This window comes from Staurois parvus, unplaced genomic scaffold, assembly GCF_062004578.1.
Source record: "Staurois parvus isolate SC_StPar_1 unplaced genomic scaffold, SC_StPar_1.0 ptg000090l, whole genome shotgun sequence".
NCBI classification, from domain to species: Eukaryota; Metazoa; Chordata; class Amphibia; order Anura; family Ranidae; genus Staurois; species Staurois parvus.
In genome coordinates, this window is record NW_028317886.1 from 22,461,826 (window position 1) to 22,479,758 (window position 17,933).

General features: G+C 41.8%; 1 protein-coding gene across 3 annotated transcripts in view; it reads left to right on the forward strand.

The window, feature by feature from the left end:
• Window positions 1-16,524, forward strand: part of PRMT9 (protein arginine methyltransferase 9) — a 41,836-nt gene extending 25,312 nt beyond the window's left edge. For 2 of the 3 annotated variants that reach the window (XM_089670477.1, XM_089670479.1), the window contains 5 exons: window positions 4,477-4,660; window positions 5,581-6,241; window positions 7,724-7,877; window positions 11,590-11,718; window positions 16,108-16,524. In XM_089670477.1, coding sequence (XP_089526603.1) covers window positions 4,477-4,660; window positions 5,581-6,241; window positions 7,724-7,877; window positions 11,590-11,718; window positions 16,108-16,332 — 1,353 coding nt within the window. In that variant the 3' untranslated portion in view covers window positions 16,333-16,524. The remainder of the gene's footprint in view (window positions 1-4,476; window positions 4,661-5,580; window positions 6,242-7,723; window positions 7,878-11,589; window positions 11,719-16,107) is intronic. The other variant, XM_089670478.1, reaches the window with a different exon arrangement.
• Window positions 16,525-17,933: the final 1,409 nt, after the last annotated feature.

A 17,933-nucleotide genomic window follows, 5' to 3' on the forward strand; every position in this document is an offset into this window, starting at 1 on the left:
GCCCTTCTGTCGGTACACATGAGCTGTATCTTGTGGTTAAAGATTTGGGCGGTGGAACTACCATGCAAAAGATTGTTGGCGGTTTTCCCTTTCATGGAAAATGTTTGTTTGGGGAGGACCTATACAAGTATATCCAGAGGATGTCAGGGGAAAAAGTACGCTTTTTACCCTTTTAATAGAGAGTCCAAACGCCTGATCTTTAAGAGGTCAGGCACTTCAGTGTTTGGTGCTTCTTCTGGTAGGCAAACATTTCACCGCACACAGGGATCTGTGCCCAGTGAAAAATTCCAGGGCCAGAAGAAGCCCTGGGGGAAGAAGCCCACCAGGTAAGATTCTAAGTCCGCTTCATTATGGAGTGGTGCTTCCACTCGTGCAGGCGAGGGGGGAAGACTTTTGGTTTTTGCAGATATCTTGGAAGCGGTGATCCAGGACAAGTGGGTCATTGCTACAGTTGCTCAGGGGTACAAATTGGAATTTTGGGCAATTCTTCCTCCCCGTTTCTAAAGGTCCATTGTATCCACCAATCCATTGAGAAGGAATTTGTTTGTTGCAGGCACTCAACTACCTGTTGTCCCAGGGCATAATTGTGGAGGTTCCAGTGGACGAAAGGTTCCAGGGATTTTATTCAAACTTATTCACACTTGCTAGGCCGAATGGGGATGTAGGGCCTATTCTAGACCTAAAGGGGCTAAACTGTTTTCTAAAGATTCGATCATTTCGGATGCAGTCAGTCCGGTCAGTAGTCGCATCTTTACAAGAGGGAGACTTTCTAGCATCCATAGACATCAAGGACACATACCTACATGTGCCAATATTTCCAGCTCAGCAAAGGTTTCTGCGGTTTGCGATAGAAACTTGACATTTTCAGTTCGTGGCACTACCTTTTGGGCTAGCCACGGCTCCTTGAGTGTTTACAAAGATTCTGTCTCCAGTCTGGGACTGCTCAGAACTCAAGGAATATCGATTTTTGGGCTATCTGGACGATCTACTGCTCAGGGGTCAGTCTGGTCCAAGCCTGAGAAATATGGCTCTTATGATTCATACCCTGGAATGCTTGGGCTGGGTGCTCAAGTTCCAGAAGTCAACCCTGGAGTCAGTACAGAGTCTGGAGTCCAGGAAAGGGCCACGACCTGAGATATGAGGTTCAGAGTTTGAGGAGCAGGAAGTATCCTTCCATTCGTCTCTGCATGAGGTTAATGGGAAAGATGGTATCCTCATTCGAGGCAGTGCTCTATGTGCAGTTCCACTCAAAGCCTTTGCAGAGGAATATTCTGTCAGCATGGAACAAAAAGATTCCAGCACTGGATTGCTGCATTTCTTTGTCCCCACACGTGCTGAAGAGCTTGAATGGGTGGTTGGAAGCTCGGAATTTGGAAAAGGGAAGATCTTTCCCACTAGTGATTTGGAAGCTGGTAACAACTGATGCCAGCCTCTTGGGTTGGGGGACTGTTCTAGAAGAGATCCACAGTCCAGGGGACATTGTTGCTGCAGGAAAAGATCTTTTCCCATCAATATCCTGGAGCTTCGGGCAGTGCGGTTTGCCCTGAGATATTGGACAACCAGGCTTCAAGGTTGGCCAGTCAGGGTCCAGTCTGACAATGCTACAGCTTTAGCATACATCAACCACCAAGGCCGGTACCAAGAGCCGGAGGGCTCAGGAGGAGGTAAATCGCATTCTGGCTTGGGCTGAAGGGCATGTTCCAGTTCTGTTAGCAATATTCATTCCAGGGATAGAGAATTGGCAGGCGGACTATCTCAGTTGTCAGCGGTTGTTTCCGGGGGAATAGGCTCTGCATCCTGAGGTGTTTTCGGCAATCTGCCAGCGTTGGGGGTACCCGGACATAGATCTGTTGGCATCCAGGTCCAACAGCAAGGTGGACAGGTTTGTGTCCAGGATGTGGGACCCTCTTGAGATAGGGGTAGATGCTTTGATGATACCATGGGATCAGTTTTCCCGAATATATGTCTTTTCCCCCGCAGCTATTACGCAGGATTTAGGATAAGGTGACGCCGGTGATATTAGTAGCACCAGCCTGGCCCAGGAGGTGTTAGTACGGACATTGTCAGGCTAGCAGTGGGCAATCCATGGCCTCTGCCAGACCGGTAAGACCTGCTGTCTCAGGGACCTATATTGCACCCAGCTTTACAGTCGCTGAATTTGATGGCATGGCTGTTGACACCCAAATTTTGAAAGATAGGGGAGTGTCAGACTTGGTTATCCACACGATGTTGAATGCTAGGAAGCGGGTATCTACGAACATTTTATTATAGAACTTGAAAGGCATATATTTCTTGGTGTGAGGGTCGAAATTGGCACCCCTTGAAGTATTTGGGAGAATTTTGTCTTTTCTCCAATCAGGAGTAGAAAATAAATTGGTTGTTGATACTATTGGGGTCAGATTTCAGCCTTTAGCTGTTTTTTTCCAAAGGCCAATTGTTTCTTGCTCTGTGGTTTGTACTTTTTTACAGGGAGTGATGCGTACTATTCCTCCTGTTGAACAGCCCCTGTGTCCTTGGCACTTGAATTTGGTCTTTGGCAATTTTACAGAAACCACCATTTGAACCTATCGGGGGGATTCCATTAGTTCTGCTAACTTGAAAGGTTGTTTTTGGTGGCAATCACCTCTGCAAGAAGGGTATCAGAGTTGGCAGCTCTCTATCTTGTAGGGAACCATTTTTGGTTTTCCATCAGGATAAGGTGGTGTTATGGCCTCATCTGTCCTTTTTGTCATAGGTGGTTTCTAGTTTTCATCTCAATCAGCACATTATTCTGCCTTCATTCTTTCTTGGGCCTCAGTCGGCAAAAGAGAGATCTTTTCATGCCCTGGTTGTAGTTCAGGCAATAAGGGTCTTTTTGAGAATGACGGCGCTGATTAGAATGGCTGATTCTTTGTTTATTCGCAGGATAGGACAGGCGGCATCAAAATCAATTATTTCTAAGTGGATTCGACAGTTAATCATTCAAGCCTGTGGTTTGAAGAACAAGGTTCCGCTCTTTTTGGGTGAAAGCACACTTTACCAGGAGTGTGAGGGCATCTTGGGCTATCCACCACCAGGCATCAGTTGCTCAGGTTTTCAAGGCTGCTACATGGTCTTCGGTTCATACATTCACAAGGTTCTACCAGGTGGCTGTCAGGGCCACGGAGGAGTCAGTCTTTGGCCGCAGTGTTTTACATACAGCTAAATGGCTCCTTTTTGGGATGTTGGCAGTGGTTATTGTGATGTCACACACCCTTAAGGTTATTGCTTTGGGACATCCCACAAAATCAATATTATGGCCTGCTCTGTGTCCTGTGATGTACGATAAAGAAAATTTGTTTTTTTTTCTACATACTTACCTGTAAAATCCATTTCTTGGAGTACATCATGGGACACACAGGTCCCTCCCCTCATTCTGAATTTTTATTGCTTACTGCAAAAACTGAAGTACTTCCTATGTAGAAGGGGTTATATGGGGGGGGTCTTCCTGTTTTTTGATGGGTTATATGCCACCTATAGGTAAATGGACGCGGGCCGACCAAAGTAGTCATTATTATGGCCTGCTCTGTGTCCCGTGATGTACTCCAAGAAATGGATTTTACAGTAAGTATGTAGAAAAAAATCCAATTTTGTTCCGTTCATTGCTTGGATGTAGTTTGCACTGTGCTTGTCCATCTTACAGTCACTGCTGACTTTCCTGAGGGTAATCAAGGCTTCTGGTCTGAAGTATTGAATTCTAGGCACATGTTACTGGACCTGATGAGTGCTTCTTCTTTCTTTTTGGATCAAGCAACTCAGATATTCAAGGCTGCCAGTTAGCATGCAGGGACAGATGCCTGGATCTGGATGCACAGGGTCTTCAGCGGAGGTTGTGCACCCTACCCTGTGTACCTGTCAAACTCTGCTGTATGTGGCTGCCTACATGCATCCCACTATGAGAACAAAAACATAAATTTCTTATGCTATATGGGGCTGTGTGAATGAGCCCTAACAGTGTACACAAAAGTAAAAAGTAAATGCATAGTACCCAAAAAAAAAAAAATTTATATATCTATATACACTCTCATCAACCACTTTATTAGGTACATCTGTTCAATTGCTTGGTAACAAAAATTGCTAATCAGCCAATCACATGGCAGCAACTCCATGCATTTAGGCATCTAGATGTGAAGACGACTTGCTGAATTTTAAACGGAGCATCAGAATGGAGGAGAAAGGGAATTTAGGTGACTTTGAACGTAGCATGGTTGTTGGTGCCAGACAGGCTGTTCTGAGTATTTCAAAAACTGCTGATCTACTGGGATTTTCACACACAAACATCTCTAGGGTTTACAGAGAATGGTCTGAAAAAGAGAAAATATACAATGAGCAACAGTTGTGTGGACGAAAATGCTTTGATGTCAGAGGAGAAAGGGCAGAGTAGACTGGTTGCTGCAGTGTATATCACTGAGCACAATTATTTCATGTACTAAGTGATTTTTTGTGATTTGCTGCCAGGATTTGGAAAGCATTGCTTCTGGAAAGACCTGCCAAATCCCAGTTCAAATCCATGAACAAGGGCAGCTTGATTGTTTTATAACTTGGTTTTTCCTTCATTTGGATGAAGAGCACACTCTGTCAACTGAACCCAGTGAAGAAACTTGCTGGGAACAAGCAGTCTTCCCTATTCAGAACCTCTCTGGTAAGTGTGGTTGTGCTTGTTTTGCAGCCATATATTCAACAGTGACTTAGAGACTACTGAACCATTCAATACCTTCTCCTAAAGGAAACTGCAGTCTGCTGTTCCTACCATTCTCATACAGTGACACACTAGAGCTGATTTTGGATGGAAACTTATTAATCCAGTATATTTTAAATTGTAGGAGGTATAGAGGAAAGCATGACATTGATAAACATTCCTGGTGGGAATTAATATTTCTCATCCCACAAGACCATAGCACTAGCCATGAAACTACCAAATATTGTTTTCCAGTCTAAACTAATATTCCAAGAAAATGTTTTGGATGTAGTGGTGAATGATTAGAACTTAGATTGCAAGCTCTTATGAGCAGGGCCCTCCTAACCCTCTTGTATTTTATTGTATTGGAACTGTACTGCCTCCCTTTTTATATTGTAAAGTGTTGCACAAACTGTTGGTGCTATATAAATCCCGGACGTCGATGACAGGATTTCTGTTCGTTATTTTATCTTCACTGAAGGGAGTGGAAATCCCACTTTCTGCAATTATTAGTAGAATAGATAATGCTAGCGTGGGGAAACAAATGGGAATAAAAATGTGGACGTGGTCAGACTTTTCACTAATACAATTTAAAACTAGAACAGCCAAATTTTTTATATTGATTTTTTTTTTTTTAGTTTTAGATAGTGGGGAAGGATTAGAACTTCTGTCTGGTTTTATTGCAGTTGGAAAGTTCTTCAGTTCTTTCCTGCTTGGTAAAAAAAAAAGTCCCCAGGACAGGAAGTGAGGGGAAATCTCTCCTAACAGCAATACAGACAGAAATAAAAAAAGTTTTTTTTTTTATTTTGCTAAAATTATTTGTAAAATCAGTATTTAATATTCCTTTTGTTCTGTGTTTTTTTTTTTTTTTTTTTTTCCCATAGCTGATGGCTGCTTTGTGAACCCTGGGGATATAGTAATAGTTGATGTTTCCTGCCCTAACTGCTATTTAAGATTAGATCTAGTCTCTGTTTCTAGATGTGGCAAATTTGATCATAGCATGTCTTCTTGTAACATGCTATCTGGAAATGAGACTGAACTGTGTAATGCCTTGGCCAGCCTTCATACTAGCAACCAGGACATGCCGTGCATCCTGGATCCTATTGAGATTGCCATGCTAAACAACACTGCATATCATGAGAGCTTCAAGGTGGCTATCAATAAAGTTATATCTTCCCTGGCACCAGGAGACCATTGGGCTAGCATTGGTGCATCATCCCCTGAAGAACATTACTCTGATGCACTGTACGTCCTTGACGTATCTGAAGGATTTTCCATTTTACCCTTAATTGCTGCCCAACTAGGAAAAGTAAAATCGTACAGCTCAGTGGAAGAGGAACAGCACTGTGTTGCTCTGCAGAAACTGACAGAAAGGAATGGCATGGCTAAAGAAAGTCTAGAGTTCTGGTTGAACCAACTGGATACAGATGATGATGTCCTACGGAGGCCAAGGTCTGATAAGTTATGGAGCATCATTATTTTAGATGTGGTTGAGCCCTGTGGCCTGATCAGACAAGAGGTGATGGAAAAAGCAGCAATAGCAAGGTAACTGAACTTCTTTTTGTTTTTTGTTTTTTTTGTTTTTTTTAGTTCCCTAGTTAAATGGTGTAAGATAAAGATCCGTTGTGAGGTTTTGGATACTTTACAGGTCAATTTTGTTTAGATTTTTTTTTTTTTTTTTGACTTTTTTTTATAAAGTTAAACTACAGCAAGAAGACCCAAATGCTCCCTTTCTACAATAAAATGTGTAGTTCATATAGAAGTATTCCTTTCAATCATGACAGAAGCCCTTTTTATCAATGATGTTTTGGCTACAATATTTAGTGATCTCTCATTTTGGCAAGACTGACAGTTTTTTTTGCATGTGGCGAGCAGGATCAACCTCCAGTTTGTCCTTTGGGGACACTGGCAAATTTTTTTTTTTTTCCCAGCTTTGCTGAGTACATCTGCATGAAGTTCCAAGGAAGCATGAACATGTCTTGATGATTGAGCATTTTTATGGATTTAAGCCTGCCATAGATGGTTCGAACCTCAGCTGGTTCAGCAGGGATGGGCCAAGATTGGAACCATCTATGGGCATACTGATTGTTGTACAACCAGCCTGTCAAATTTTTCACGCGATTATTGCCAGTGGCTATAGCTGCTAGAGATAATCACTGTTTTATGCCAGTAGGTGTGGTTCCCCCCCCCCCCCATGCCAGGAGAACACAATGGCTCCACGTGAGGTATTCCCCCATCATACAGACTGTGTTGATGGGGAAATTGAGTGATTTTTCTGGGTTGCAGGAAAGAAAATGTAATTGTCTGTGGCCTGTCTAAAACTGCCTATCTAATCTCCAGTTTTTATCTAGTTGTGTGCAGATCTGATGACAAACCTCAGTTTAGAAAAGAGCTGACTAAATTTTAATGCTTTGATATAAGTCTACACTGCATTTGGCAATGAATTTAGTGAGAGCCATACTATATTCCAGTCGGCATGTGGACGATCAATCATAGATTGTAGTTACACCATATACAAATAAAAGCAGACCAGTGCCACTTTTCCTTGGACAACTGACTTGAGGCACAGTAAAAATGTTTGCAGCTGGAATCATCCAGGGAGCCTGGATCAACGAACACATTGTAATCAGAAAAACCCACACAAATACACCCTAGAAACACCAGAGTCCTTTGTGTGTAATAATGATCAATAGAAATAGATCATGATCATTATCAATAGTTCATGATGATTATAATGAACTATTTCTATTGACCATTATTACACACAAGGGTGTTTCTCTAGGGGGCTTTTGCGCTGTTTTTCTGATTACATTGTGTCAGCTTGTGGTTACTAACTGCTCTGCCGTGATCTGTGGCCCTTCTAGCATAACATGAGTAGTAGTAACTCTCATGATGGAAAAATTGTGTAGCATGGGACCAGCACTGAGGATATGGCTCTGGAATAGTGCAGCTGCACTGCTTTATTTGCTAGATATGTTTCTATTCCACGTTTTTTATATTTATTCTATTTTATTTTTTTTATTGTAGGTGCTTACTTCAGTCTGGAGGAAAGATATTCCCCCAAGCTGTGGCTATATATGGTATCTTGATAGAATCTCACACCTTACTACAGGAGTGTGCTGTCCAAGGTATAGAGCCTACACTCGGCTTCAGTATAGCACCGTCCATTAACCATTTTAAGGTTGGTCATTTTGTCTGTTTTTACATATTTTTCCTGGTTAATTGCAATGCTGGCTTTAGTGAAATAAGTCTGCATGCATACCATACTGTAACAGTTTCATTAGAATAAGCACATCTTCGCACTTGCAGACAAAGCTGCTTCTTGGTATTACAGCTTCTTTATAAATGCCTAAAACTTCACTTTACATTTATGAACTGAATATGCCTTAACATGAAAGCTCTTGGCTTTGGATTGGTGACCTTATTTTTAAAGGTTGGTTGCCTGAATATTTAGGGATTTAACACTGCTTTCCTTTTAGGCAATGTCTTACAGTTTGGTCACAGAACAAATTTGCTGTCAGTGAGGTTGGGTCTTTTGATCTACATACTTTTCCTGGGTTAGCGACTCTACTGAAGCCAATGCGCCTGAATGAGAGAGAGGTAGAGGGGGTTAGCAGTGGCTGTCCATGTTTTGTCTCTTCGCAAAGAAATTATACTAAATTTACCTGTAAATTGTCAGTCCATATAAAAGTGATATTTCAGTTATTTGACTAAACTGCACCTATCCACCGCAACCTAATCTCTTTTGTCTGTTCTCATCCAGAAGTGCAGTTTTTTGAGATGCTGGAACTAACCCTTTTAATCTGAGTTTGTTTTTTTTTTTTTTATTATTACAACAAAATCTAATGAGCCTTTTAGCTGTTTTTGTTTACAGTACTGCAGTCTGGTGTCTCATAATTCTGTACTTTGTAGCTTTTCGCCCACAGAGGATTCAGACTTGGAGAACTAGTGTTGCCAGCCATCCCAGTGAACACACACTTTTTTATTTCTTTAAGCTTCTATTCATGGACAATATGTAACTTAAGGATACTGGAAACAAAGTGAACTGGCTAGGAGAATGAAAATGAGAAGCATTGGGGGTAGGCTTTGTCCTGTAAGCTAAGTGATTTCTCAGTAAGGGAAAAGGTGTCCAGGGGTCCATCACCTTAGGATAGTAGCTAAAAACCGAGGATTAAAAGAGGCAGGTAAGGTTCTAGGACAGATGTGCCCTCAAAAGCTCACCAGTGTGCTATCACCTGAAGGTACCACCCTTTAAATGCTATGAGCTTTCTGCCTGTGGCCTGACCTGTATGATTAAGATAAGAAAACTTGCATCATTGTGACATATATATGGGTACATTTAAAGCTGAATTTTACATTGCCTGACGCCCAAGACATGTAGTTCCAGGTGCCGGGCAGGTGGCTTTTTTTTTAACCTTTAGCCCTGCTGCGGGCAAGCAGCAGGGCTCACCTGTCAAGTGGAAACATTCAGGCGACAGCGCTGCTGCCGATTGCTTCCACACAGTGCCAGCCTCTCCCCCCCCCACCCCCCCCCCCCCACGTGAGGTCTCCCGGGCTCTACTTGCCCATCTGCAGGACCGGTACCAGCTCACAGCCAGTGGCTGGGAGGAAAGGGAGCGGACATGTCACTTCCGGGTCCCCATTGAAAGATTTCCCGGCCATCGAATAATGTACACTGCATTACATTCAGGGGAGGCATCCAGGTTCTTTTAGACTCTGGATGTCTCAACAAAGAGAACCTGTTACCAAAAATCATAACATAGGGGACAAAGTCCCCTATGTTATGTATCAAATGTGATAATTTTTTTTTTTGTTTTACTTAATTTTTTTTCAATTTGTAAATAAATCAAAGTTACACCCAAGCACATAATATCCCCCCCCCCCCCAAAAAAAAAAATTGAGCCGCCCACATATACGCATGTACAAACATAAAAAGCATACACTGGGGCATCTCTGCATGAGAACGTCGATTGTGATATACATGCTGTATGTCACCGTGCACGCCAGAATGAGAGGAATAATTCTAGTATGAGACCTCCTTTGTACATTATACTGCTAACCTATAAAGGGGCTTTAAAAGTGTCTCCTATAGAAAATATAGGGTACTGAAGTTAGTCACCTTTTCACGAGTGCTTGCAAATTTAAGGTTTGACATGTTGGATATCTATTTACTCTGCGCAACCTCATCTTTTTATAGTTTACAAAAAAAAATAAGGTTATTTCTTGTTTTTTTTTTTTTGTGCGCTAAAATTAACTGATTTACTGAAATTTTGCAGTAATATCATGCAACATAAACTACCACTATTTTATTCTCTAGGGTCTCTGCTTTCAGAAAATATATCTGTTTGGGGTTTTATGTAATCTTCAGGTCTAAAATGATTTTTTAAACTTGCGTAAAAAAACACAAAAACGGCTCTGGCAGGAAAAAGGGATAAAGGATAAGCCCGACACTCCCCTTTCCTGAGTAGCACCCAATCAATGCTCGTTACACTGCAAGGTCTCTCTCCTCCCTGCCAGTCCCTGGGTGCAGGGCTGGAGACTGGCAGGGAGGGGAGGTGGAGATAAACAGCGCAGTGTTAAAATTATTACACATTGAAGTTGCCAAAAAGCCCCCTTTTTTTTTTTTTTTTTTTTTTTTTTTTTTTTTTAAAAGCCCCAGTCATTCCTAAAATCACCTCCGATTTTTAAATACGGTTTTGGTTAAAATGTATTCGTTTTTTTTTTATCTGGACAAGTAGATTGTCATGCAGGACAAGTAGATTGGGACCCCGATGTAGTCCCTGGACAAGTAGTTATTATTATAGATATTAACACACCATTTAATCAATCTAGGGACCTAGGGCTAGTTTAGAATAGAGTTGCTAGCTAAAGAGTGATACACATTTGAATTGCTCTTTAGAGAGCTTTTGACAAGTGCTGAGGAGGCTGTGGTTGGGCCGCGGTTTTACGACCCAGAATAGTTAGTGTAAATGAGGCCTAAAAATGTATTTTACAGAAAACACTTGAATCTGCTGTTGAGATTATTGTCCTGCAATCCTCTACGCAGCAACACTCATTGGCAGTGTTGGGGTTCTATTGCTTTGCCTAGTGCTGTCAGGCTTCACATTGAACATACAGAAGAACAATCTCTTCAGTGTGCTGCTGCGTCACAGCCCAATTATAGGCAGTTGGATCCTGGACTAGGCTACATTGCTTAAAAGGATAAGTTCACCTTTTGCTAAAATTAATAAATGCACATTTTTATTTATCTTTTTTTTTTTTTTTGCAGGTAAAAATGTTTAATTATTTTTTTGTTACAGAAGCCTGCATATCATTGCACCAGTAATCAGCAGAATGCTGGTGCCATGCAGGTCTCCTGTAGACCTGTCAGTATATCTGCTTGTCTGCACAGGATGTACGGGCAAGCATATATACTGACAGGAAGAATCAATGAACTACCACGGTGCTACACAGTGCTGTGGTAGTTTGAGAACTACAAGCCGACAGTCACTAAGGCTGTTGAGACTTGTAGTTTCTCATTCACAGTGGACTGCAAATGAGTGACATGGCTGGAGCTCTGCACAGCCGTATTTTAAAAAAAAATTTTGCGGAGGGAGGGGGGGGATCCCTCACCTGCTGTCAAAGCATGGGGGGGGGGGGGGGGTGTTGTAGAGGCTGGTCTTTTCATAACATGTTACACCCCCAATATCGGCGAAGTGAACTTATCTTTTAACTACCTGAACTGAATTACAAGTCCTTTGGCAGGTAAGGCCAGTCCAATATATGAATTTCTGCTATTTATTTTGCCCTTTGCCTTCATCGTTAAGATAGATCTGGTGCTGTATGTGCAGATTAGCACAATTGTATTTCAGTATACCACTGCAGCCTGAGTTTAGATATGTTATCTCTTGCAGGTACCTGTCCAGATGTTCCTGAATTTATCCACTCTGCCTTGTGTTTCTCTAAGTGATCCATTAGAACTGCTCAGGCTGGATCTTATGGACCCATGTTCAAACAGCTTCAGCTTCATTAATGAACTAAAGGTGTTGTATTATCTAAATGTTGCTGGCATTCCTTTATGACTTTTAGGAATGTTTACTAAAGTGCTGGCTGTATCCAAATTAACTGAAAACCATGAATTAGGTGTAGCTATTGCTCCTCAACATATAAGAGCTCCCTGTGATGAGGTGAGCACCATTCTCTTATGGCTTCCAGTGATCAGAAAGCAAGGCATTCCCAGGTAACACATTTTTCTGGTTTAAGGGATTTTGCATATTAGCAGCCTGCTTTGCTTCAGAAACTAACTTCTAAAAGTTAACATTCTTTTCATTTCTACTAGGTTTGAGTTCTGCCTGTGTTGTGAATTTTTGAAGGCTAAGTTCATCTTTTTAGTAAAAAATAATTTTGAAGGTAAAAAATAAATTTTGTACACTGGAGCCTGCAAAGCATTTGGTAGATAAAATACAACCTCCTTGCCCATACATGTCTCGAAATTCAGCCGAATTTCAATCCACATATTGCCGGCTTTAGCCTAGACAGCCCTCAGGCATACTTAGGACTTCTGAGCACTTGAGGTGTATCTGAACCCAAAACCAAAAATGGTTTTGCAGCTTATTAGTTCTTGGGGATGCAATAGTTTTTCTTTTTCAAGCTTCTTTTGCTTTGTTTCACCCGGTAATCAGACAAAAACCACACAATCCTGTTCCTGGGTGGCTAGATCATTTTCCTCCACTGTATCTATGGAGATAACCATGGTTGTCATAGACTGCACCCCAGGTATGGACTACAAACATGTCCATATCTCTTCATCTCCATTACATGGGGGCATGGCCATAGTAGTTTACAGAATACAACCCCTGGCAAAAAGTATGGAATCACCACTCTTGGAAACTGTTCATTCAATTGTTTAATTGCGTAGAAAAAAAAAACCAAACAATCTCAGACATCCCTCAAAACTATTTTCATTGCACATTCCAACCTTCTGGCTTTAAGAATCACTTAAAAAAAGAAAACTGTAGTCACTTGCAACTGTTTTTGCAGATCAAGCAGAGAAAAAAAATATGGAATCACTCAATTCTGAGGAAACTGTTTATGGAAACACCATGTACTTTGCAGTTCTAAAACAAACATCTGCATCAGCTTACATCTGCTAATTAGTCTGCAGTTAAGAGTGCTTGTACACCTTGGTGAGCTGTTGCTCAAAGCTGCTTGACATGAATCATGGCTCCAACATGAGAGATGTCAGTTGAAACAGAGGAGAGGATTATAAAACTTCTTCAAGAAGGTAAATCATCACAGAATGTTGGTTGTTCCCAGTCAGCTGTATCTAAAATTTGGACCAAGTACAAATTAAATGACCAAGGAAGACCTCAAAGCGTCAAGATAGAAAATTTAACTCAATATGCCTTGAAAACAGAAAATGCACAACAAAGCAAATGGGCAGAAACTGGAGTCAATGTCTGTGAACGAACTGTAAGACATTGCCTAAAGGAAATGGGATTTACATACAGAAAAGCCACACAAAAACCATCATTAACACCTAAACAGAAAAAAACAAGGTTACAGTGGGCTAAAAAAAAGCAATCATGGACTGTGGATGACTGGATGAAAGATATTCAGTGATGAATCAGGAATCTGCATTGGGCAGGGTGAAGATGCTGGAACTTTTGTTTGCTGTCATTCCAATGAAATGTATAAAGACAACTGCCTGAAGAAAACATGAAAACTTCCACAATCACTGATGATATGGGGTTGCATGTCAGGTAAAGGGTAGATGACAGTCATTAAATCTTCAATAAATGTACAAATTTATATTGAGATTTTGGACACTGTTCTGATTCCATCAATTGAAAGGATGTTTGGTGATGATGACATCATTTTTCAGAATGATAATGTATCTTTCCATTGGGCAAAAGCCATGAAAACTTTCCTTCAAGAAGGACATATAGGGGAGAGTGCAAAATCAGGCTCACTTCCACATAGAAACCAATCCGCTTCAAGGTTTGATTGCTCAAAGCTTAATTGAGCAACCTGAGGTTAGAAGCCGATTGGTTTCTATGCAGAAGTGCGCCTGATTTTGCACTCTACAGCTTTAGTAAATACCGTATTTTTCGCTCCATAAGACGCACCTAGGTTTTAGAGGCGGAAAACAAGAAAAAAAAATATTCTGAACCAATAGACTGCAGACACAGTACAGGAGATGACCAGAGACTGCGGACACAGTACAGGAGATGACCAGAGACTGCGGACACAGTACAGGAGATGACCAGAGACTGCGGACACAGTACAGGAGATGACCAGAGACTGCGGGCACAGTACAGGAGATGACCAGAGACTGCGGGCACAGTACAGGAGATGACCAGAGACTGCGGGCACAGTACAGGAGATGACCAGAGACTGCGGGCACAGTACAGGAGATGACCAGAGACTGCGGGCACAGTACAGGAGATGACCAGAGACTGCGGGCACAGTACAGGAGATGACCAGAGACTGCAGACGTACTATAGGAGATGACCAGAGACTGCGGGCACAGTACAGGAGATGACCAGAGACTGCGGACAGTATAGAGGATGAGCAAGAGACTGTGGACGTACTACAAGAAATGGCCAGAGACTGCAGACACAGTACAGGGGATGACCAAGAGACTGCGGACAGTACAGGGGATGGCCAGAGACTGCGGACGTACTACAAGAAATGACCAGAGACTGCGGACATAGTACAGGAGATGACCAGAGACTGCGGACATAGTACAGGAGATGACCAGAGACTGCGGACACAGTACAGGGGATGACCAGAGACTGCGGACACAGTACAGGGGATGACCAGAGACTGCGGGCACAGTACAGGCGATGACCAGAGACTGCGGGCACAGTACAGGCGATGACCAGAGACTGCGGGCACAGTACAGGCGATGACCAGAGACTGCGGGCACAGTACAGGAGATGACCAGAGACTGCGGACAGCACAGGGATGACCAGAGACTGCGGACACAGTACAGGAGATGACCAGAGACTGCGGACACAGTACAGGCGATGACCAGAGACTGCGGGCACAGTACAGGCGATGACCAGAGACTGCGGACATACTACATCATATAAAGTTCCCACCACCCAGAATATGAAATGATCTGACACCATACATCAAGGAAAAGGACTACAACTCCCAGCATGTAATTTTTAACTTACAGAAGGCAGGGGGCGCACTGAGCTCTGAGAACAGGCCACACCAGCAGACAGGACCAGACTGCAGAGCAGGGATCGCACTATGGACACATGCCAGGAAAGGGGAGGAGCTGTAAGGACAGGCCACACCTGCGGACCGGACTGCAGAGCACAGAGAGCAGTACACAGACATGCCAGGAGCAGGGAGGAGCTCCAAGGACAGCGCGGACCGGCAGAGCTGGGTTCGGCGGGGGACTGCCTACTATGAAGAGCTGCGGGGACAGCCCGCTGAGAGATGGGATAAGGTAGGGAGAACGTCAGTGACAGGCTGCAGTGGGAGGGGACAGCCGCTGGTACTAACAAGGCGGCGGTGACAGGTGGAGGACTGTTAGTATTCGCTCCATAAGACGCAGAGACATTTTCCCCCATATTTTCTGGGGAAAAAAGTGCGTCTTATGGAGCGAAAAATACGGTAAACCTCACAATATTAATGGCAGGCCTGCAAATAGTCCAGACCTCAATCCAATTGAAAATCTATGGTGGAAATGAAAGAAAATGGTCCATGACAAGGCTGCAACCTGCAAAGCTGATCTGGCAACTGCAATAAGAGAAAGTTGGAGCCGTATTGATGAAGAATACTGTTTGTCGATAGTTAAATTCATGCCTCAGAGATTTCAAGCTGTTATAAAAGCCAGAGGTGGTGCAACAAAGTACTAGTGGTGTACTGTAGTGTTTTTTTTTTTTCTCCTTTTTTCATGATTTCATAATATTTTCCTCCAAAATTTAGTGATTCCGTATTTTTTCCTCTGCTTGATCTGCAAAAACAGTTGCAACTGACTACAGTTTTTTCTTTTTTTTTTTAAATGTTTCTTAAAGTCAGATGGTTGGAATGTTAATTGAAAATGGTTTTGAGTCATGTCTGTGATTGTTTGTTTTTTTTTCTACACAATTGAACATTTTCCAAGAGTGGTGATTTCATACTTTTTTACCAGGGGTTGTATAACGAGGAAGAAAGGTATTCAGTGCAGCTCACACAGATTGACAAGGACACTGCATTGTTGATAAAAGCAAGAGTCATTTTCTCTACTTGCTGAAAATGTTCTTCGCTTAGAAAAAGAAAACGAATGCAGCCACCACATCTGGTAAGTGTAAGCCACAATAGATTGCATTTTTGTTTTTGGGTTTAATTATACTTTAAATTTTATAGCTAACAAAAAATGGTGCTTATGAGTTTACATTCCATGTAAATTAGATATGTTTGTCTCCCTACAGGTCAAAATCTGTAAATCAGGACAAGTTACAGCCATTCCCTTCTGGTATCATCTCCACCTTGATGAAGACATTAGCTTGGACACCTCCCATGTGACATCACATTGGAAACAAGCTGCATTTGTGCTGGACAGCCCTCTCCATGTGGGACAAGGAGAGGAGCTCCTGCTTGGAGTGCATTTCCAGAACAGTAACGTCAGCATGACTTTGAAACGGCTACAGCAATAACAATTTGCATATGACCCCCCCCCCCCCCCCATAACTGTGCTTGTATTATTATTGAAGATTTTATGGTAGAATGTATATACTTTCACTATCCAAATTTGTTCTGGCAAAAATGTGTTTTTCTTAGGATAATGCTAATTGTATATTTTAAATAATGGTTGCTAAAAAAAAAAAAAGTAAATATAATTAAGACCAGTTTGTGGTTTTTTTTTTATGTGTTAAAAAATGTTCTGGTTTGTTTGGATATTGGGACTTTGTACAGTAAAGTAGTGAATGAATGTCAATTTTTGATTTAGATGATATGAGTGACTAAATTTCAGTTCTTTTTGCACTGTTATTAAAGCCAAGGATGAATGTGCATAAGTGTGTGCTGTGCAGACCCTTGAGATCGGTACTTGGCCTGCCGTGCATTGCTCCAGGTACTGGCTTGGGATCCATTTTTGGGAATTCAGGAGAGTGGCCTCCCTTTTTAGCTAGCTTCATCAAGAGCAAGCTTTATTGCCTCATGTAAGTGTGATAAAGATGGTTTGTAAATCATTTCTAAATCCCAAAACAAACCTTTAACATATTGCAGCTTGCCAGTCTATGGATGTGTTGGTTTCTTTTTCTAAGGATTTTATTTATTATTTTTATTTAAACTGGTGATCTTGCCAGTAATACTCTCCCTTTCCCAGGCTGACAATGTTCCCTCACTCTACTGTATCTCTGTAGGAGAAGTGCTGTAATGCTGGGATGCTCTCCTGGTTTGAACTACAAACCGTTCTCCATTACATAGGGAGGAGAGGTTTTGGGGATCAGCTTGAAAAAGCTGACAACATTGTTTGAGATTTCAGTTTGGTAAATAGAAAGTTATAAGGAGCTGCAATAACTAAAGTAACAGTGAAGTGGCGAGCAAGTGACCAGATATGATTATTGCACCACATCCCTTAAAATTGCAAATAATCAATAGAGAAGATGGGACTTTCAGGGTGCATAGACATGAATACCACACATTAAAAGTTAGATAATTTTTATTTCATATTTTGGTAAAACACAAAGGAAAAAAAATATAAAAACAATTTAAATTCTAAGAATATCAACTGAGATTCAAACTTGGTTAGGCAAATGTAGTATACTCCCTACATGTTTTGCCCTCACGGGCTTCTTCAGGGGAGATTTTTTTGAGGAAATTTCTACCGCCAAGGCAGTCCTGGATGTGAATGCTCACAGAGCTAGAAGAAAATGACCTTAAAAATCTTAATTGGCCTACACAACCAAAACAGTTGTAGAGGACATAATGGGCATCAGATATCATCTGTTAAATATTGCAATTCAAGTAGCAAGGAAAATGTAGGGAAAAAGCATTTTAATTGAGGATCAATTTTCAATTCCACCACCAGATATCAGCAAAGGACAAAAGTCCAGATGATATTAGCTCCGTTCAGATCCAATACAGCCTCCAAGATACTCAGTGTGCACTGGTGATTAGCAGAATCTAATCACCAGTGCACACTGAGTATCTTGGACAATGCTATGTCCCGCAATTGAATATTATTAGTGGGTTTTTTTTCTCAATACAATTAAAATCGATGACATAAAACACTAATCAGGACCTCACAGCAAGA